We start from the raw sequence: 22,019 nt of genomic DNA on the forward strand, positions 1-22,019 counted from the left end.
AACTTCACCCTCTATCAGTTTGCTAACCAGCTTCATGGGTAAATGAACACTGAGCTCAAGTCATGTGACAACTTTTTTTTAAAAGGACAAAATGAGCAAAATAACGCTGACAAATGTGAGATGCCATTTTATAGTTGAATATCTTTCTCTTTGTAAAACAAGGATTATCCACCTCACAGAGTGAAGCCCACAGATTGCAGCATATAGCACATTGTCATTTGTTTTATCCTTTTGTAGTTTCCAGGGACCAAACGAGTTGCAGATATGATAAAAGATTGTGCTTAACGTGCACAAAACTAATATTTTACTACCATGGCCTTCTTCAACCATATCAACTTAATGAAAACACAGTCACCTATTTTATAAGTTAACAGAAAAGAATTCTCTCCCCACACATTCAAGCATTCTAAACAAATGTCTCTAGAACTTAAAGAAATTTTTACAAATTCTTCTATAAGATCCTGCAATAATTAGGAAGGATATTTACATAAGGGAATAATTGCAATTATGCAAGGCCTATTGGATCTGCTACAGCTTCTGGCTATATTACTTGCATTCATGCTCTAGAATTACTGGAGTCTCCATTATCACTGGGGAAATTAAGTTTGGATTTACCACCAACAAAATATAATTCTAAATTTCTATTGAAAATGAAATAATATTAATTCATGTGATCTGCAAGCACAATAATACCAGCAACTATTCCAGAAGGTTATTTTGTCTCTAACCAAATGAGATGTGTTGCATATGGGATTCAATTTAATTAGAAGCTGAGATATAGTATTTGAAAAACCAATCTAATAGCAGGAGCTAACTGCATTTGTAAACACTTGTGTATCTTCAGGCTTATTGCTTGTATTACATCTCCTTATACTAAAGAGATAATGTGTGAAATCCCAACCACCTCAGTTAGCTTCTTTGTCCTTTTACTGCACAAAACCTTAGCAATCCTACATGAATAACAAATAGGGTGTGTTGGAATCATGTCCTGATCTAAACAGCATATGTAAATAGTCTGAAAAACAGGGACTAGTGGCTTTAGGAGCTGAGGATTGTGATAGATTTATGTAGCCTGATATGGATGGTACCTCATGCAATTTCCTCCAGAGAAGGCCTCTGATAGGAATACATGATGCTATATAATACGCTTAGTTTATAAAGTCGTAGGCTAAATTGGATGGTTGAACCAAGTAAATTAGTTGTAAAACTTTAAATTTCATAACTTTTCACAAGTATAGGTTGGGGCCTAAAAATAGGTCAGCTGTAAGTAAACCCCAAAAGAAGGAGATGTAGCTTGAAAAGTGAGCAAATTAAGTTGTACAAATCACTTTAGCAGTTCTAACTTTTCTCCCAATGGTCAATGTTTTCTTACAGCAAAAGCTCAAGGAGGAGAAGGAGGCCAAAAGAGCTCAGCTGGATGGCAGGCATGATTATATATTGGATATTGTTGCTTCCTGCGTGGACCTGGACAAAGCTGAAGTGGAAGATGCTATTCTTGAGGGTAACCAGGTATGTTGAATTTTACCTCTGTAGAGTCTGTAGCACATTTTCTGGCTTCAGAGTTCCTATCGTAACTTTTATAGCAGCTATCAGTTAACCTGTACGTGCCTTTGGATCACCAGACTCCTCTAATTACTTTTCCCTCATCTTGCACTCAAGTTCAGCTATATTGCACTTCCAGCTTTTGAGGCTATAGAATATTCAGTTTAAAATACATAATTGAGAATTTGCAAAGTTTACAAGAGAGGTTAACTTCATTAGGAAAGAAGTAACTCCCTTTCCATGTTTAATGGAGCCCTTCATTTCCCATGTTCACATTTGGGCCTCAACAGAATGGAAGATCAACCTGGGGTTAAACCCAGACTTTTGAATGTGATGCATCTGATTAGTAGAGGGAGCGTCTCTAGGATCTTGCAAAATTGAAGTACTTGCTCTGTGGGAGATTCTCAGTGACCCATTGTCAGTGATCTGTAATCATGGTGATGTCACCTGCACTCCCACTTCAGCAGTAAGAAAGGACACTTTCAGCAGAAGCTGTTGTCCATCTAAGAGAAGCCACACCCTTTAGGGGCTATAAGAAACACCCCCTACATGTCCAATACAGCCACTATAAAAGAATATTAAGCATAGGTTCTGTACCCTGAGCCCCCTGACTGCCAGTTAATGGCTGGGTGAATAAGCTGCTGATTACCTTTTATAGAGCCCTAAAGGGTCTATGGGACTGTTACCTAAGGCTGAACATCCCACAGATGTAGCTCAAGGAAGCTAGAGGAGCAGGGCATTCTTGGTAGTCTTAAATCTGGACATAGTTGTGAAATTCCCCCTTGAGGCTTGAACATGGCTACATCCAAAAAGCTGCTGCCATACTGCTTAGGAACAGCAGCTACATTTTGCTAATTATTAGCCAATCAATGTAGTTCATCCTTTAAAACTGTGGTGGTGGAGAAACAGAGTAAATGGCTGACGTATGGCTGACTTAAATAAGGGCCTGATCCTACTACTTTTCCTCATGTTACACAGTAATTACCAATTTGAGTAATCCCATTTAAATAAGTAGATTTATTGGCAGGGGTAGAAGCAGGGCTGCCGGGGGGGGGGGGAGGGGGGAAGTGGGGCAATTTGCCCCAGGGGCCCCCACAAGAATATAGTATTCTATAGTATTGCAACTTTTTTTTATGGAAGGGGCCCCCGAAATTGCTTTGCCCCAGGCCCCCTGAATCCTCTGGGTGGCCCTGGGTGGAAGCAACTCAGCTTCAATAAAAGTGGCAGAATTGGGCCTTACATAATGGTTTAACTTTCATATTTAACAATGATGCTAAAATGCATGTACTTCAGGCTTGATTTTGTGAATGCTGCTAAGTTATCCAGTAAATAAGTAGGAAAAGTATGTAAATGATCTAACCTAACCTTTTAACAGATTGAGCGCATCAATAAGTTCTTGGCCATTGAAGGATTTCGTCATATCATGTTCTACTATCAAGATGTGGAGACACCTGAAACTGGTTAAGTAACTTGTAATAGTACTATTTGCTTTACTGTAACATGTCGCATCCCAGGTTGTGCTAGGTGATATTTAAACATAGCTATTTTCCAATTTAAATAAAGTGAGGATCAAGGCACCTGAAATCTTGTTAAATCACATGCTTCTAATTTCCCTCCACTTAAATTCTGTGAATGCCAAGGATGTATTGCACATATGCAATAAACTAACCCTGATGATGCTCCGTGATATGGTATCTGTGTGTCTGTGTAAACTTAAACAGAGTAGATAAACTGAATTACGTTCAAAAGTGAAGCATTTGCAGAGGGATGGAAATAATTTAGAAGGGTGATTCTCCTGAATTTACCAGCTTCAAGTGACATATAAGTCACTCTGAACCTCAGTCAGGTTGCCTTACACCTGTGTGCCAGTGACTGACAGAGTTACACCTGGTGTAATTACACTTGGAGCTAGAAGATTAAATTTTGAAGTAGGGTGGATGTTGTAGAGGGGAGGAATGGGTTGACTGTATATGGAGGTGAGGTACTGAGGGATGGAGCTAGTTTGATGAAAAGAGGGAGAAGCTAACAGATGGCAAAGAGGGATGTGAAAACATCTGATGGGTAACGAGAGAAGAAAGGAGAATATTATAGGACAGCTTCAAAATCTGTGACATTTACTAGCAAAAAGCAATACCAAAAAAGGGGAAGGGAACCCAGTGGCATACCCTATGCTATTTGGTGGTTACATCCTGCTAAGAAGCCCAGCAGCTTGCTTTAATCTCCTGGCTACTACACGGAAATCATATTGGGTTTCTTACCAGGCTACTGCCTATAGTGCCAACTGTGGGAAAGGTTACACCTTTTATATCAGAAGAAATAGTTCCTGTTTTAAAATCTGTAATCTACCTCCAGAAATTCTTACAGTTCATCAGTCTGATTTTTGGCAGGAAATGTATGAGGTAAGGAGGATGAAATTTTTAATCAATAATGTCTTGAATAACGGAATGTTGTGTGTACTCAGTCTCGCACCATCACATTACGCAATAATAGTCAACTTTTCTCTCAGCTCAAAATACAACTTACAAAAAAGTCCATTAATCAAAATGTAGAGGAGATGTTAACGTACTGCTCTCTCTTGCTGTAAAGTCTATTAGGCAAGCAATTAATAATGCAAATTAGCAAAATTATTTCTGAATGCATTGTGAGTGTCATTAAAACTTAGTGCTAATAGAAAATGAGGAGAAACTCTGATACCATTTGTTCTTTAAAAACCTAAATCCCTAGAAACTGGGAGGCTTGGAAGTATCTATTAAAAACTAAGTGAAGACAGAAAGAAAAATCTCAGTCTTGCAAATCAACTCAGGGAGTGGGAGAAAGGTTAAAAGGTCAGGTTTTCTTTTCTGTCTTAAACATGTCTTGAGGCACTATTATAATTAGGTAAAATTAACTACTTTCAGTGTAGGCTGAAAGCAACTGTATACCATTTGGCTTTGACATATGCGCAAATATATTTATACACACATGTGTCTTCACAAATTATTTTTTATCTACTCAAGTAGATAAAAACTTTACTAACCTTTAGTAATTATTTTTTCTTTCTTGTGGCTCACAAATATGATCACATTACACCATCAGAAGATTGAAGAAATTACTCATGCATATTGAATGAATGACCTCCTTTTTCCCAGGCTTATTGACCTGATGTTGGTACGTTGCTGAAAAAGGTTCATTAAGTTCTTGAGTGACAAGGCAAAACAAAAGTTTTGCTTTGAGTATCTTGAGGGCAAAAAAAAAAAAAAAAAAAACTACTAACCTAACTGCATGGTTTAATTTGTATTGTAATGAGGCCCTTAGGTTTTTGACATTTACTTTGCAAATGAACTGGGAAAAGGGGTAGAGGAAGTTAATTTATAACCTAAAGTTAAACTATAAAAATGTAATCGTTTTCCTTCTCCCAACCCAATCACTTAGTAGCAGTACTTCTAGTTTCCATTAATAAACACAAAGTTGTTGCTTTATGATCTTGGCCAAACTTCAGGATGGAAGTGTGATCCTATTATTCAGATGCTTGTTTAAGCTCTAGCTCATTATTAACACTCTCAAATCACCATCTTATTGGGATATCTTTCAAACAATTCCTCACATCCACTGCTTGCAAAGGGTAACTATATGGTGTAGGTCTTTACCCCCAAAGAAAGGTAACTTAACTACCCCATATTCTGCTTAACTCTGACTCGTTGATGTGCCACCTTGGTGGTCTCACTGGCCATCTCTCCTTGCTCTTAACTCTGACTTAATCACCTCTAAAAAATTTTCTGCAAACTTCTTTTTAGCCTTTTGCTGGCACAATTATGTATCCCTTAATCTGAGGTAACCTTGCCAGTACAAGCAATATTACTGTTTACTTAGTGACTATTCATGTGCATAAGAAATAAACAAATGAGACTCAATCTCTACTATTGCTACTACTGGATACATAGTTGGACATATAGATGTCCCTAATGGATACCATAGGCAGAGCTGAGTTTCTCAGCACTTGATAGCTTTGCTCTTCTCTTCCTAGTTGCGGTATTGTCCCTCAAGCCTTAAAACATAACAGTATAACTTAATAAAGCTGGCCACAGTTCTTTCTCCCTTTTCAATGAAAACTATTTTTTAAAGATAACAAATATCCATATTTCACCTTTTTGCTCATTTCAAAACCAGAATATTGGTTTTGAACCAAACAATTTTGATCTGTTTTTCTTTGGGATGGTGGGAAAGCTATATGTTTGGTTTCCTTTCACCCTCTGTTTTCCTCTTTACTTTATGGTGCCCTTCACCACAGGAAAATGTGTGTGTCCATCTCCATCTGTCTGTCCCCTGAAAACCAAAACTAACTTTTCAAAAACTATACCCAAATAAAAATTTTCATGTTGAATTTGAGGCATTTTTTCCATGTTGACTTAAAACTTCAAATATATTTTTTCAATTTTTAGTGAAAGTTTACACAACTTTTTTTTTTTTAAACCAGGTGTAGACCCCAGTCTCCCCTTCACAAACTTTTGTCCCCAGTTCAGTTTAGGAGCAGCTCCTGTACTAGGTATGGAAAAGTTGAGCTAGTGCTTTCCTTCCTTTAGAAAGAATATCTTACCATAGCTATTCATAGAATATCAGGGTTGGAAGGAACCTCATCTAGTCCAACCCCCTGCTTAAAGGGGACCAATCCCCAGACAGATTTTTGCCCCAGATCCCTAAATGGCCCCCCTCAAGGATTGAACTCACAACCCTGGGTTTAGCAGGCCAATGCTCAAACCACTGAGCTATCCCTCCCCCCAACTAACTCGTTTTTTCTTTTTTCTTTCCCCCCCCATATAAATTATAGGACATTTTGGCCTACCAGGCACAGGACCCAGTCCTCACTCGGCAAGGAGCAAGAAACCTAAAGTGTTTGTGACAGAGGGAATAGATGTTGCCCTAACTGGTGTATGTGTATTCTTCATTAGATCTAGTCCTTCCAAAACCATCACTGCAGAGAATATCCATCAGGTAAGACAAAGGTTAATGCTGGATGTTAGTATAAGAAATTTAAATTTAATTCAATTTCTATGGTGCATCATAGCAGCTTGTAATTTGAGACCTCTTGGTATAATTAACTGAGCAGAGCTCCAAAAAGGGAATATTGTTGCGTTTTCCACTGAAGGAAGAGTGTAACTGAGGAAATGTGGCATAGTTTGTCTGTCACAAACAATTGTGCTGGTAGCAGTCAGTGGCACCAACTTCAAGCGCATTGTTATAGTCAACACAAGATTTGAATAGTGGGGAGCAAAAAGGGAAAATTTGTGTCAGGGTCTAAGAAAACAAACAGCAGCATCTCCAGTGATGATTTATTGACCACACCATAGACTGTGCCAAACGGTGGCACTGTGATGCTGAAGCTTGAACTTTATATAGGTGTCACTTTTTGTTTTTACAGCCAGCTGTTCCACACATTAGTCTTGCGGACTTGCAGTGAAAATTATCTCGTGCTTGTCTGTATGATCGAATCAAGTTTTGCACAAAGAACACATGAAAATCAAAGTATATGTACTCAAATATAAAAGCGTACCCGATGAAATATTTAACTCTGGCATAATCTGAGGTGACCAAAATGGACACAGTTCATCTCGTGATCCTCTGACAATTAGGAATGCATATCAAAACATGAAGACTCTTGATAGCTTGGGTCTCTGATACCAGAGATTATGTTAGCATTCTAGGGTGTCAGAATCTAAACAGGGAACAGAGTTGGTGGTGTTGTAGAAAACTATTAAAGTAACTAGTAAACTATTAAAAGTGCTTTTTAACCAGAGATCCTATACTGAAGTCTTTTAAGACATGTAAATATTTGTAAGTAGCATAAAACACTGATCTGTCATTCATGAGGATATGATGAATTGAGATCTGATATGTCATTAAAATCTTAATTTTTTTGCTTTTAATGATTTGTAATGTAGTTCAGTTAAATATATTTACTTGTTAATCCTTTCAGCATAAATATTTTTAGTCCATCTTGAAAGATCCTGTATTAATGCAATTCCTTGAATTGCATGTAGTGATTAACCCTTTAAAGATTTTTCTTATCTATTTAATAGTGCATGCAAAAAAGTAGCCACAATCAAAAATAGAGCAAAAGAGCATGGTGTATGGTAAAGAATTTCTTAATGTATCCCTTTATGCTTAAATAGTGGTAGACATACAGTATGTTTTACTCTTAAGAGTGAGCTGCAAAGCATAAATCATTGAGACAGAACTGGAAACTCACTGACAAAGATGCAGGGATGTCACTACAAAATTTGTAACTAGACTTTCATAAAACTTCACAGGCAAACTAACTGTAGTTTCCAGATTGACTGAAGGTACGCAAATGCATCACTGCCTGATATCAATATCAGCAGTTTGATTACAACCCATGCTGTTAATCTTTTTGGTGTCACTGAACAATGCTTCTTGGGATGTTTTCCAACGAACCAGGAAGTAACAAGGTGACTGATACAGGATGGTTGAAGTTTGCTTTGAAAAAATATGGAAGTGATGCTAATAGGCAAGGAGAGGCAAATTTTATCAAATATTTTGGCTTTGGTATCTCAATCCTTGACCCTGTAGTTCTACGGGCTAAATGCCTTAAATTGTTGTACTCTGATACACAATAATCACAGCCCTGAAAATGTTGCTGTATTCCAGTTACAGATGAAGCAGTCGCTGAATGTGTATTTGGTATATAAACTGGCAAAGGTATGGAATCTTCAGAATGGAAGTATAGTACCAGGAGGGGTGGTCAGGGATTTGGTTTCCATCCTTAAGTAGGGGCATATGTCTACCATTTTCCCATATAATTCCTAATCTAGCGGTAATAATCAGATGTTTGCTAGTTTTACATTCCTAGATAGTGGTGGTAACTCAGGGAGCTCTGCATAAGTCCTTGTCACAGTCAACCTTGCCTTGCTCTTCTCCAGGCTAGTTCACTGTAAAAGCTTTACTTTGGGTTACCCTTTGAAAAACATTCATTGGCTTCATTTGGTGAAGAAAAGACAAATCTACATAAATTAATCAAAAACACCGTGTAGAAGGTTCGTGCCGGGGCTCGACCCTCCTGGGCAGGAGGGGAGCCACACCGACTCACTACCGGTGCAGCAGCGGTATAGTTCTCTGGGTCAGCACTCCGACCCTTTGGCACAGGACTGAGTGACACCCAGTTTAGGGAGCTCGGGCCCTCTGGTGCAGGGGCTGAGCAACAGTACAACAGTTAGAGAGCTCAGGCCCTTCGGTGCAGGGGCTGAGCAACAGTACAACAGTTAAGGGAGCTCAGGCCCTTTGGTGCAGGGGCTGAGCAACAGTACAACAGTTAGGGAGCTCAGGCCCTTTGGTGCAGGGGCTGAGCAACAGTACAACAGTCAGGGGGCTCAGGCCCTTCGGTGCAGGGGCTGAGCAACAGTACAACAGTTAGGGAGCTCAGGCCCTTTGGTGCAGGGGCTGAGCAACAGTACAACAGTCAGGGGGCACAGGCCCTTTGGTGCAGGGGCTGAGCATTGGGAGAGGGGGAAGCCTGCCACCCGTGAGCGGGGGTGACAGGGGGGGACGCAGGCCCACCCACTCCACTGCGTCCCAGCCCAGGGCCCTAGCAGCGGCCACTGCCGCTGCGGGTCAGTGGGGTGTCCTGACCGAAACACACTGACATCGGCTCATACGTGGCTACAGCCTGACCGGGGTCGGCTACCCCCGGGCTACTTCCGGGTTCCCCCTCAGGGCCTACCTCGTCCGTGGCACCGGGCCCAGTCCAATCCACGAGCATGGGTTCCTCCCGGCCGGGGCTGGGTGGCAGGTCCGGCAGCTCCTCGGGGAAGTCCGGCCAATTGGACTCGGGCGGCTCCTCCGGGTAACAGCAGGGGCGGAGGGGCCCTGGTGGCGTCTCGCCTTCGGGGTTGGTGTGGGGGAGTTCCAATGGCTCCTCCCAACGATGGGAGCGGGCGGGCTCCGGTGGCTCCTCTTCGTAGTGGGCTCGGGGCAGCTCCGGCCAGTTAGTGCAACGGCCACGGGCCTCGGAGGTCTCCCGGCCGCGAGCTCCTGGCCACACGTCTGCTCCCTGCGGCAGCTGGGGCCTCACTGAGCTCTGGCGGCCGGCTTTTATACTTCCTGTCCTACCCCTTGACTTCCGGGGGGCGGGAACAGGCGGCGGTGGCTCCGCCCACTTGAGTGTCGGTAAGGGGGCTCCCTCTGCTGGGCAGGAGGGGAGCCATACCGACTCACTACACACCTAAGTTCCATTAACTTGAAATAGGATTTAAGCTCCTAAGTCACTTAGGTGCTTTGGAAGATGGGTTTAGGTACTTTAAAAAATTTAAATCTCACTCTTAATTGAGATGGGTGATGAGCATATGATGGGCTACCTACATTTAAGAGTAATTAAAAGCATTGGTTATGATGTTAAAATCTGACACATTTAGGACCTCTCAAGATACTTTTCCTATGTTCCATCATTGAAGTTAACATAGCAACTGTTAATTTTGTTGTTGGTTCTGGGATTTCCCTGTATAAACAGCAGTGTATTTGTGGTTAGTCCCCTATGGAATGCCTGCTTTAATCTACCTGACTCTGCGTTAGGTAGTGATATGCTACACACTTATTTTACTCAAGTGTTTAACTAAATATAGAAATTGTGATTAAAATGACCACATACCATTTCTGAGGACACTGTAAATTTACCCCAATTAAAATAGTACCTCAGTTGGCATTTAACATTGATCTCAACTCAAGGGAACAAGGTTTCCTTTGAACTTTTCATGCCATGAGTCTGAAAATTTTCCTCCGAACTCCTTGTCAGTGGCAAATTCAGTGTATATATTGTTGACAAAACTATTCTATTCTGAGACCTCAAAACCTATTTTGGTTTAATACTGAAATAAGTGAGTCCAGGTGTACAATGGTGACCTCTCTGGTTTACCTAGGTCTTTGTGGAATACTGGATGAATGCCTCCAAAAAATTTTTGGGCCACCTCATCAGGACGTTCGGTTCCCCCTTCTTTGAGGACAGGAGTTGCCTGCCTCCACGTAAATAAATTGGAACAGGGAAATGCTCATTGCTAGCCAGTTCAACTGAGCCACAATCCCGAGAGGGGCCAGTCTGTTCAGGACTAGGATTCTTGCAGCCTTTGCTAAAGAACAAGAGTTGAAGTTCTAATTCTCCAAGCACCTATAATGTGACCAGCCTATATAATCACATGCCTATATCTTAACCAACTTTATTTTCCAGTTTGATATGCATCATATCCCCTTCTTTCAGGAAGTGAATTTCAATATGCTGGATACTGCTCAGGGCGGCTTACTAAAAAGTGTGCAGCATTTGCTGTCAGAAATCTTCATTCCGGTCATCAAGACTATGAACCAAGGTTGGGGTGAGATTGGTAGTCCTCAGCAAGCAGCTAATATTCGGCAGGACTTCCTTGGCTCCCTTGAGGGATTTGTTAGTGTCTTGTCAGGATCTCAGCAGAGTCTGATGGAAAAGGTAAGATTGTCAGCATGTATGCTATAAAATGAACCTAACATTGCTGTTGTTGCAGAAAGTGGCCTGGTGCTTTTTGCATTGCTGGCCACACCAGAATTTCTTTCAAGGGTGTTTTCTAAACTGCAGACCAAAAGGCATCATCATGTACTGCAGTGTAAGAACTTGCAGGGCTAGAATCTGGGACCATGGGGGTTCTGGGCTGCTGATGCCTGCACATCACCACAGGAAGCGTAGGCTGGGCTCCTGAGGAAGGGCCCTGAGAGGCTGGACTCAGCAGGAAGTACCACCCAGCAGGACCTGAGTGGCAGCTTCTCCCAGCCCACTGATTTGCTGGCACCAGTATTTAAGCCATGACAGGGAGTTGTCTGAGCAACAACACAAACTGCTTGCTGTCCCTGCTTCAGACACCGTGTGTTAGAGACCCCAGACTCTGGTTTCCAACTTTGCCTTTCTCCTGACACCTGACTCTTGGTTTGGCCACTGGCCTGTCTTGGACTCTGGCCTTCCAGTACCTGACCTGGCCCGACTCCTGCTCTGACCACTAGGTCTGAACGCCCACATTCCAGTCGTGACATGCAGATGGTTAACAGTAACTTACTGAAATTTGGCCTGTTGGTTTAGGGTGTCAGGAGGGCCAATGGTGTAACTTCAAAGTAACTGTGGGTATGTAAAGCAGGCTTCTCTTCAAGAGGGCAAAGCAATAATTTTTCAAATGGAATGGTAACTCCTGAGGTATCTGTCCTCACTGTCTCTATTGAATTTTTAATTCTTCCTCTTTTAGGTGAATCTGAAAAAGTGTGACACATATGACTTGCAAACTCTAAAGGGACCTTCAGACTATCTGGCTGTTGCTAACAGCACAGAAGCTCTAGAAAGAATAGAGGCCTGCATGAAAGTATGGATCAAACAAATTGAACAGGTGATGCGCTGCACAGACCTGAAACATTGCCAACTGTTCTGACACGAATGTCAGTGAAACTTGGATTAGTCCTGTTTACACAAGTGGCATTAAGCCCAGAACTGGTAGAAAGAAGTAGTATTTACTAATGTGGCCACATATGCACTTAATTCTCTACTCAGTATGCTATACAGAGCTCCAACCCATCTGAAACTGGTAAATAAATGCATACAGTATATGCTAGCCATCATGCTCAGAGTTAAGCTTCCTTGCTGTCGTTAAAGGATTGATCTTATTTGTAAAGCACAGCACTTGTTCAACTTCTCCACTCCAAAATAGCCCTATGATACATATACATCTATTGTATCTGTTTTTGGCACAAACATAATGAGCGAATCCTTTATGAACTACAGGTTGATTATTTTGTATTGTTATCCTTTGGTAGTATTGTGTTTTTAAAAGCTATATTCTGCTGAATATTAATTACTATATTCTGTGCCCTTGGATAAGGGCTTGTATCCACATGAACACTTAGTTTATGGGGGGGGATTCTGCTTCTGCACACTAAAATTTCAATAGTGCACACTGGCCTACTCCTGTTTCAAAGCCGGATAGATCAAAAATGCCCTAGGGAACTCTGTAATGAACCTGCTGCCATACCAGACACTTAGTGCATGGCATAATAGTATGGGGAAGCTTTACATCCCAGCTTGCTGCAAACTAAGTGTTCGTGTAGACAAGCACCAAGTCAAACTACCAAATTGATTAAAAAAAAATGCATTTATTCCCAAACTGTGAATTTGTATTGTAGCTCAAAGTATATTGTCTAGGGTTAAATTATATAAGTCAATTGAAAACAGGGCTCTGTAATGTACATATATGCAGATTGCAATTTTATTTAGTATGAGAAATAAAATGTGTCTTATGTTAAGTCTTACTGATTTTCTGTTCTTAGAAATTAATTCTTGCATCTCAGACCTCCTAAATGATGAAATACAAAATCACAAAGAAACCAGCATTGACTTCTGGCGGCCTTAATTAAAAAAAAAAAAAAAAAAAGCCATGATCTCCTGGGGGAGGAAGGAAATGCAAGGATCTTGATGTAGGTGCACAGTAAGGACAGCTGGCAACATTTCAGGGTAGTTTCCTTTTGCCAAAAGATTGTAAAATCTCATTTTAGTACTGCACACACACTGCTAAAAGGAAAATATGCTCATTAAAGCTGTCACTACTATATACTTAGTACAACAAGCAGATTTTAGCCTAAGGCACTCAAATATCACTGTGGTGAGTGATGTAAAAATCTATGTAAATTAGAGAGGTCTAAGGGTGCTGTTCTTGGGACTCGATTATAGACTGTGGGGAGTTAATACTAAAAAGCACTAACTTACGTAAGCTAACAATTTAATATTGTTAATAGCATCACTTCATTTTGGGAGTTTGATGTACTGCAGTTGCAATGAAGACTATAGAGGAGAACGCACTTCACAACATAGTCATGGGCTGTAAAGGAGTGGAAATGCTATTAGCTTCCTTCCTTCACCTATCCTGTGCCAAATAGACTTGGTTATTAAACCTCTCTCATTGATTTATCAGAATATTATGCTCTTTGTAGAAGCTTTGTCATAATCAGTGATGAAACAAAGTGGAAGTAACGAACTCAGTGTGTTAAGGTAAATGTCTGACCTAAGGTAGACTTAAGGTTACACTGTTGCTAGCTATCCAAGTCTTAATATGTTAATTTGATTTTTTTACGTTGGCTTTTTGAAGAAATACCCATTGTCTACTCAAATTTTACAGTCTTAAGCAAAATCGAGTCAGTATGGCTTTTTAAGAGGGGGGGGGGGGTGGGGAGGAGCCTAGCTCCTAACTAGTCACAGGGGGATAATTGAGAGGCAATGTGCGTGAGGTAATATCTTTTATCAGACCAACTTCTGTTGGTGAAAGAGACAAGTGCTTGTGCTACACAGAGAGCTCTTTGTCAGTTCTTTCACTGACAGAAGTTGGTCCGATAAAAGCTATTACCTCACCCACCTTATCTCGCTAATATCTGGGACCACCATAGAAAACTGCGTGTACAACAACACTGCAAACAGGAGGTGAATGCAGGGCCGGCTCCAGGCACCAGCCTGGCAAGCAGGTGCTTGGGGCGGCTGCTCCGGAGAGGGGCGGCAGGTCCAGCTATTGGGCGGCAATTCGGCGGACGGTCCTTCGCTCCGAGCGGGAGTGAGGGACCTCCCGCCGAATTGCCGCCGCAGATCGCGATTGCGGCTTTTTTTTTTTTTTTTTTTTTTTGGCTGCTTGGGGCGGCCAAAACCCTGGAGCTGGCCCTGGGTGAATGTCAGTAATAATAGGAGACTTCAGATCGCTGCCATCCATTCAGATAAATAGCAGCACTTCTGTATCAGTCACTGATATATTGCTGTGTGATTCAAGGTCCTGGCTGAAAATGATCAACTGAGGAAAGAAGCTGATGACCTGGGCCCACGAGCAGAACTGGATCACTGGAAGAAACGATTGTCTAAATTCAACTACCTTTTGGACCAACTGAAGAGCCCAGATGTGAAGGCGGTGCTGGGAGTACTTGCTGCTGCTAAATCCAGACTTCTGAAGGTTTCTGTTAACTTAAGACAGAACTAAAGACTGAAAATAGGTTACATACAGCATTAGTTTCCCAGGATATACAGTATATTTAATGGACAAAATCCTGATGTTATATACTCTTTTTATTGCCCCTTATATTTTTTGAAGTTCAACACACTAAACTGGGACTGAAGAAAAGATTGAGATTTGATATAATATTTATTATTAGGTGATAAAGCACTGGCCTGCATCTCCGGAGCATATCACAAATCAGTATTTAATAGTAAAAGCTTTTTCAGTGAAAAGTTGGTATGACATAAAACAGATTAGAATGAACAGGCAGGTAGCTAAAGAAAATAAAATTGATAGTCCCCATATTTGTGGCCAAGCAAAACAATTCCTTACATTCCACTTGATGGCATTTCTGTTTATCTAAATAAGATGCACATAGCTAATGGCTTCAGAAATCTATCAGGTAGAGGAATTGGCTTAATAGTCATGGACTCCCAAGCACAAATTTAAAGCAGGAGAGCCTCCTCAAGTGTCACTCTTCCCAAATGCTCTTCCTTTTACCACCTATCCAAAACATCCATTTTATCATGTGTCACTTTGCTTCCTCTCAGCCCAGTTCCTGATAGCCAGTGGTGGATTATCCAATGGGCTGATGGGGCCTGAGCCCAGGAGCCCTGGCCAATTGGGGGGCTCCCATAAAAATGGGGGCCCTGCCCCCAGCACAAATCCGCTGTGGGGTGGTGGAAGCCTGGAGCCCTGGCAGAAGCACAAGCCGGGGGGGGGAGGGGGAAGCCCCCGTGTCCTGAACCCAGTCCCTGACAGACGTGCTGGGTGGGAGAAACCACCGCACCCTGACCCTGGGCTCCCGCAGAAGCACAGGGTGGTGGGGGAAGCTCCACACCCGGACCCCGGCTGCATCCCTGGGACTGGAGGAGCTCTTGCTCCCTCCTGCAGCCTCAGGGCTGGGGGAGCTCTCACTCCCCACTGTGGCCCCAGGGCTGTGGGTTGGGGACAGAGCTTCTCCAGTCTTGGGGCTGTAGTGGGGGGGGGGCAGAAAGGAACAAACGGGTTGCGGAGCCGCAGTGCGGGGTGGTGGAATGGGGTGAGACTGAGGGGGGAAGGGACAGAAAGGGGTGGGGCTGTGGGCGGGGCCACAGGCAGAAGGGGCAGGGTGGGGGCGGGACTGCAGGGGGAAGGCCTGGGGAAGGCCCCCACACTTTCTCTGGCCCAGGGCACCAGGAAACCTTAATCTGCCTCTGCTGATAACTCCACCACATTCGCTTCCAGTGTCTATCCTTCCCACCCATGTGCTGCTCTCCAACTTGCACTTGCGATCAGCAATAAGAGGTTTATTTTACCATTCACTACATCCCTGTGTTGGCAGCAGCTGATCTAAGTGTGCTGCTCCAGTAGCCACTTCAGGTGTTGATGGCAGATTATTAATTTCAAATATGCTACCAGCCAGTTCCCTAGCATCAGGCATTTTTTGCAATGAGGGAAAAGATAAAGTAGTTTTCCCTACCATATGCTGATCATCACTTCCCTCTCTTGTGCTTTGTTTTTTCCACAGGCCCATAACCTGTAAGCAGTAGCAGCTTCTGCAAGTTTTTGGAATTCAGGGCTCCCATGCATTGCTGAGGGATCTGGGTGGATTTACCACTATTCTTGAGGGAAACGTTAACTAAGTATTCCCCAACTCAAAAAAAAAAGAAAAAATCCTTTTGCCTTTAGAATTTCTCCTGTCTTGGTGAGAGTGATGCAAGTTCATTCCCTCATGGCATCACTTGATACGTACATAGAAGATAGTGTATAAAATATGCCCTGGCACTGCCACTTGCTGTTCGAATGTTATTGTGTCACCTGTCTGGTTGAGGTGTAACGGAAGTGAAGATAAGTTAGATGCTGAATTGGGAACTCCACCAAACTGATAAGGTACCTCTATGCTGCACACTCCTTTCAGTGGTGTGTAGAGTCTGAACACAGGTAGCACCCCTGGCATGGATGTAAGTATCAGTGTAGCCCATGAGGCATTGCTTAGGTGGTATATACCCTATGCGGCTCTCTGCATGTCCAAGCAGCACCTCCCCATCTACACTTCTATTTTTAGTAGTGTAATGTCCCACTGCAGGAGCCTTTCCCTGCAGCAGGAAAAGGTGCTGGTGGGAAGAGGCAGTGGGGAAAGGTTCTGCCAGCTCCCTGCTGCTGGAGTCTTCCCAAGCTGCACAGAAAGGTTCTGGCAGTGGAGGAAGGCTCCAAAAGTAGGATGCTGCTGAAATCTTTCTTTGCTCCCTCTCCACTGCTAGAGCCTTTCCCTGACACATGTAGCTACACACCACAGTGTGGACTCAGCCTGCTTTCCACTGCAGTGTGTAGCTGCATGTACTCTGCATGCTGCTGAAAGTGGTGTGCAGTGTAGACGTAGCCATACCTACGCATAGTGGGAATCCTGTTCTCTGGATCAATGAATGTAACTTTAATGGGTATTATATACATAGGCATCTAATGGAAAATAGACTCTATAATACTAACTACATTCTATTGTGCTTTGTTACGTATCTGTTGCTGTACGTTGTAATTAAATTATTGATATGATACAGAGGGCCAGATCCTCACCTGGTACAATATCTTTGACATTTCAATTTTTCTTAAAATAATTATTTTTGGTTTTTACTTCTTAATTTTAGAGCTGGCGAGAGCTGGATACTCGCATCACTGATGCAGCTAATGAAGCCAAAGACAATGTTAAGTATCTCTACACTCTGGAAAAATGCTGTGACCCCCTATACAACAGTGACCCTGTAAGTACAACTTTTGACTCCCTGAATGAAAAGATAAGATTCCATATAGCAACTGAACTGCAAGCAAATTTCCATTTCATAGGTTTCACTGCCAGTTTGAAAGTCATGTAACATTACGTTGCATCTGAAGAATCCCTGCATCTAGTTCCAAGTTCTCAAAACAGGTTTATAGTATACTGTCATTGAAAAACAAATTACTTAGTAATGAGTGTTCCCTCTTCAGGGATGCCAGGCCAGATCTAACAAATGCTCTGGTTTCTGTGACATCCAAGGACATGCAGTGCTGACTCTTTTTTTTACTAATTTCAATATAAATTTTGGGAGTTTAGAGCTGTGCTGAAGCTACGCAGAGACGGCTTATTTTTTCCTCATTATAACTTACCTGGTCAAAGACCATGGCCCAGATTTGTAAAGATATTGAGGCATTGCAGTGCTCAGCGTTGCAACACCTATCTGATTTAGACACTTAGGAGGCAAAATCCCAATTACTGTTAGTGGGATTTAGGCTTCTAAGTGCCTGAATGTGCCAAGAAGAGCTGAAGAAGAGCTGTGTGTAAGCTTGAATGATTGTCTCTCTCACCAACACAAGTTGGACCAATAAAAGATATTACCGCACCCACCTTATCTCTCTAATATCGTGGGACCAACACGGCTACAACAACACTGCATAGTTAAATCAGTGGAAGATTGTGTAGACAAGGCCCTAGTTATTTGCCCCTTCTAGATTCCATTTTGCATCTCTGTTGTCTGAGCCTGAATTGCAAGATTTTTCTCAAAATAATCAGACAAATTAATCACAGTAGTTGGGCTATCAGATAGGTCAGCTAATGCAGTAAAGGGAATGCACAGTAGAAAAGAGACTGTCAAATTAGAAAGGTGACACTTTGTACCCTCTCTGCATATTTGTAAATCATACAAGATACAAGGCAGTGGTGAATTACACTGAGAAACGTATGGTGTTTCCTTTTAGGTGTCCATGGTAGATGCTATTCCAGGTCTCATAAATGCAATAAAAATGATTCACAGCATCTCACGTTACTACAATACCTCTGAGAAGATAACCTCACTGTTTGTGAAGGTGGGTGCATACAACATACTCTCTTTGTGTCAATATCACTTTCTGTACAAAACAGTTAGCTGACTTTTAATTAAAAGATCCCATGGGGAGACTAACACAAAGGAATCTTGGAAATTTAGTGAGACCACCTTTGTCTCAACGTGTAGAATTCTTGACTCTCCTTTGAATGTAGACTACATTAAAACGCTGATCAAAAGAATCTAGAGTGAAGTCTTTTAAATGATGCAAGTAACCATGACAAGTGTTTAAAAACCTACTGAGTCCTTGGGGAGAATCCTTGAAAGACAACCTGGGCTAAACTTACTCTGGCCATAAGCAGGTGTGATTGCATTGATTTCTACAGAGTTATAGCTGCTTATGCCAATTGTGAATTTTGCACTCTGTATACAAACAGTTTTACTAACTTAGCTCATTTCTTAACTATCACTCTTCATTCCTGCATGAAAATAGGAGTTCAATTTAAGAATGCCTCTAATTTATTCCCTCCTAGTGCAGTCATCTGGGACATAACTAGTTATACTTGACTCACAAGGCGCAAAAGCGCTTTGTCACCTCAACCTCGTTTGGCACATTTAAAGTTCTAGACTATCCCATCTCTTGTGCAGTGACTTGATCAGCAACATTTTGGTTGGGGAATAGAATTGAGATTGGCCATTGGAGGTGAAACCATTTGTCTATACACCTGGCTGGAAGCTTTGGCACTTCATGTGCAGTCGGCCAGTAGCGAGTAAATGGGGGACATAAAATGAAATGAAAACAAAGCATGTTAAATCTGACCTATTCATAAGACTAGAAATTAATTTTATCCTTAGGTAACAAATCAGATGATAACAGCATGTAAAGCTTACATAACTAACAACAAGACTGCCACCATCTGGGACCAGCCTCAGGAGATAGTTATGGAGAAGCTGCAAGCAGCTATTAGACTTAAACAGGTAACCTTAAAGCTCAGTGTGTGATAAATGAAAGTGCAAAGAATGTGTGGCCTCAGGACTGGATTTTCTCCTGGGACTGAAGGGGTGGGAGAGTGCCTCAGTGTTCTATTGCTAGAGTCTTCTGCCCTGTGTTCTGCAGGCAAAATACATCCACTGGATGATGTTGGTCCACTTAGCCTTCATAGTCTACTTGTGAGATCTCCACCCCACTCCCTTGTCTGACTGCTGGTGTAGAAGGACAGGTGGGGACATGTTCTCCCACGCAGTCTGGGGACTGACTGACTCCTTTCATTCTTGGTGCATAAAGACGGTCTGACTGCTTCTTAATCAAGTATGCAAAAGTGGCCAAGGCGTCTTGGGTCCTCTTCTCTACATCCCTTTCCTTGCACCTATTCTAGCCCTGAAGTTGCATGTAGTGAGTTCATGCTCTGGCAGTATTTTCCTTTGTCATCATATTCTGAGTCCTGGGTACAGAGCCTCTTTTAAAGTCTCTCTCCAAATGCACTAACTACTTTAGAGTCATTCAATACTAAATACTTTTCTTCAGAGAGAATCCTATATTGAAGTTTACATAGATTCTTACAGATGTTTCCAACTGCCTTAGTCTTGTTGGTATTTGTGGTGTGTTCTCTGTCTTTGTCTAACATTGACTGACATTAAAGAATTCATTGCATACAGAAAAGTGAAAGACAGTTCTCTAGTAAAACAATGGGCCAAACTATGATCTCACTTTCCCCGGGAAAAATCTGGTGTAACTCCATTTCCTTAATTGAAGTTCAGTTAAGGATTTAACCTGGGATAATTATAATTAGAATCTGGTGGCATATCTTCAATGGATAAAATTTGCAATCCTAAAGTTGCACTACAAATTCCATACCTAGTTACCTAAATATAAGCTTTCATTTGGGTGCTTAAATATGAGGTTAGCTCTAGGCACCCAGGCCGGTGCATGTTGGTCAGTATAACTAGAAAGAATAATGAAAGCAGGAAGGAAACATTCCTCAACACCTAATTAGCTCCAGAAGAGATTATGGGTAAACTTTTGAAATACCTAAGTGACTTTTGAAAATGGAATTTGGGCTCCTAAATCACGTAGGCACTTAAAATCTTAGAGTAAAATTTTCAACATAGACATTTTTAACACTGCAATATTTGGGATTTTTCTTGCCCTCTGAGTTTCTCCAGAAAGATGGTAGTCATGGCAAGGAGGTGGTGGGGATTGTTAGAGTGAATACCTGGCAACCTAGAAACTTGGAGGAGCTGTTGAACTTAACCAGAGTACACACTGGAGATTTGCATACTGCCTATAGGCTAAGGTTGGGATTTTTCAAAAAAGCCTATTGGAATTTGGCAACCAACTCCTTCGAGCCCCTTTACAAAAAATCCAAACCTTAATATCTAAATTAAATATTTTTCATTTACATATTGAAGATGCTTTTAGGGATTAATCTTAAAAAAAGAGAGTTGAGTTACATACACTTAAGTCTAGGTCTGTACTTGGGTTAAAGATGGAATATTGCATATTGAGAAGCACTGGCTTGGAACTGAAGTCTGATTCATGAATGTAGGGATAGATTATGAATCCCTTTATTGTCAGGGGCAAGCAAGCAAGCAATCTGGGCCAGGATTTTCAAAAGTGACTAGTGATTCTGGGTGCTGAACTTAAAACACTGTAAAGGGGGTAGATTTTCAAGAAGTTCTCAGCATCCAACCTTAGAAAATGGTTTAAAGTGTTACAGGTTCAACACCCAGAATTACTAAGCACTTGTGAAAATCCTGGCTCTTCAGTAGTCCGTCAGACGAGAGTAATTGTACGCAAGTTAAATGGGGCTACCTGTGAGAGAAACTATGTACCGGTGTTATTAAATTGTTCATAGTTTGACCCTTGACAGAACATTTTTTTTAACTTGATTATAGTAAGGTTTGGTGCAGTCCATACAAGCCAGAATAAGTATTTTTGTTGCAACAGAGCTGCACTCTAACTTATGCAGTGCTTTACTGTAGGAAATGATTTGGGAAAACTGAAGACACTGTTACTCAGCAGAACTATTTGGTTTGTACTCAGTCATATCTGCCCTTAATGATAAACCTTGTTCTAACTACTGTCCAACTAAGGGAAAGTGAATTGGGTTCTTTTTCTACATGTTAATTAAATTCCCACTTTTGAGTTCACTTGTATAGTGCCACTGAAGGCAATAGGGTTGTTTTGATGTAGCTAAGAATGTGATAAGCAAACTGAATATGCAAATATGAAGACATAATGAATGTGGAATCCCATGATGCCATTTCTCAACCTAATTTTTCAGAGAAGAACTGCACTAAAGACTTGGTGTAGTGTAGACAGTTGATTACTTGATCAAATTTACCCCCCACCCCAAGTTGATTAGAGATGGTGACTGTCTAGATAATTCTATTCTAGATTATGAAAATGAAATGTTTATGATGTCTGTCATGTTTGTTCAATTTTGTTGTTTCCAAGGAGTATCAAAATTGTTTTCACAAGACAAAAGAAAAACTAGAACAAAATCCAGCTGAAAGACAGTTTGATTTTAGTGAGATGTATATCTTTGGAAAATTTGAAACATTTCATCGACGTCTAGTTAAAATTATACATGTCTTCAGTACCATTACAACCTACTTAGTTCTGGAAGAATCAAAGATTGAAGGATTGGAAGTTATGGCAACAAAATATCAGGTACACACCAAGCAAATC

General features: G+C 41.6%; 1 protein-coding gene across 1 annotated transcript in view; it reads left to right on the top strand.

Moving 5' to 3' along the window:
* The window catches only part of DNAH5 (dynein axonemal heavy chain 5), a 248,587-nt gene that overhangs the window by 44,015 nt on the left and 182,553 nt on the right, over nucleotides 1-22,019 (top strand). The window contains exons 5-14 of the mRNA XM_065398374.1: nucleotides 1,375-1,509; nucleotides 2,918-3,002; nucleotides 6,347-6,510; nucleotides 10,781-11,002; nucleotides 11,784-11,921; nucleotides 14,337-14,513; nucleotides 17,180-17,293; nucleotides 18,264-18,371; nucleotides 19,184-19,306; nucleotides 21,786-22,001. Of these exons, the coding sequence (XP_065254446.1) occupies nucleotides 1,375-1,509; nucleotides 2,918-3,002; nucleotides 6,347-6,510; nucleotides 10,781-11,002; nucleotides 11,784-11,921; nucleotides 14,337-14,513; nucleotides 17,180-17,293; nucleotides 18,264-18,371; nucleotides 19,184-19,306; nucleotides 21,786-22,001 (1,482 nt within the window). The remainder of the gene's footprint in view (nucleotides 1-1,374; nucleotides 1,510-2,917; nucleotides 3,003-6,346; nucleotides 6,511-10,780; nucleotides 11,003-11,783; nucleotides 11,922-14,336; nucleotides 14,514-17,179; nucleotides 17,294-18,263; nucleotides 18,372-19,183; nucleotides 19,307-21,785; nucleotides 22,002-22,019) is intronic.

Source organism: Emys orbicularis, chromosome 2, assembly GCF_028017835.1.
Source record: "Emys orbicularis isolate rEmyOrb1 chromosome 2, rEmyOrb1.hap1, whole genome shotgun sequence".
Lineage (NCBI taxonomy): Eukaryota > Metazoa > Chordata > Testudines > Emydidae > Emys > Emys orbicularis.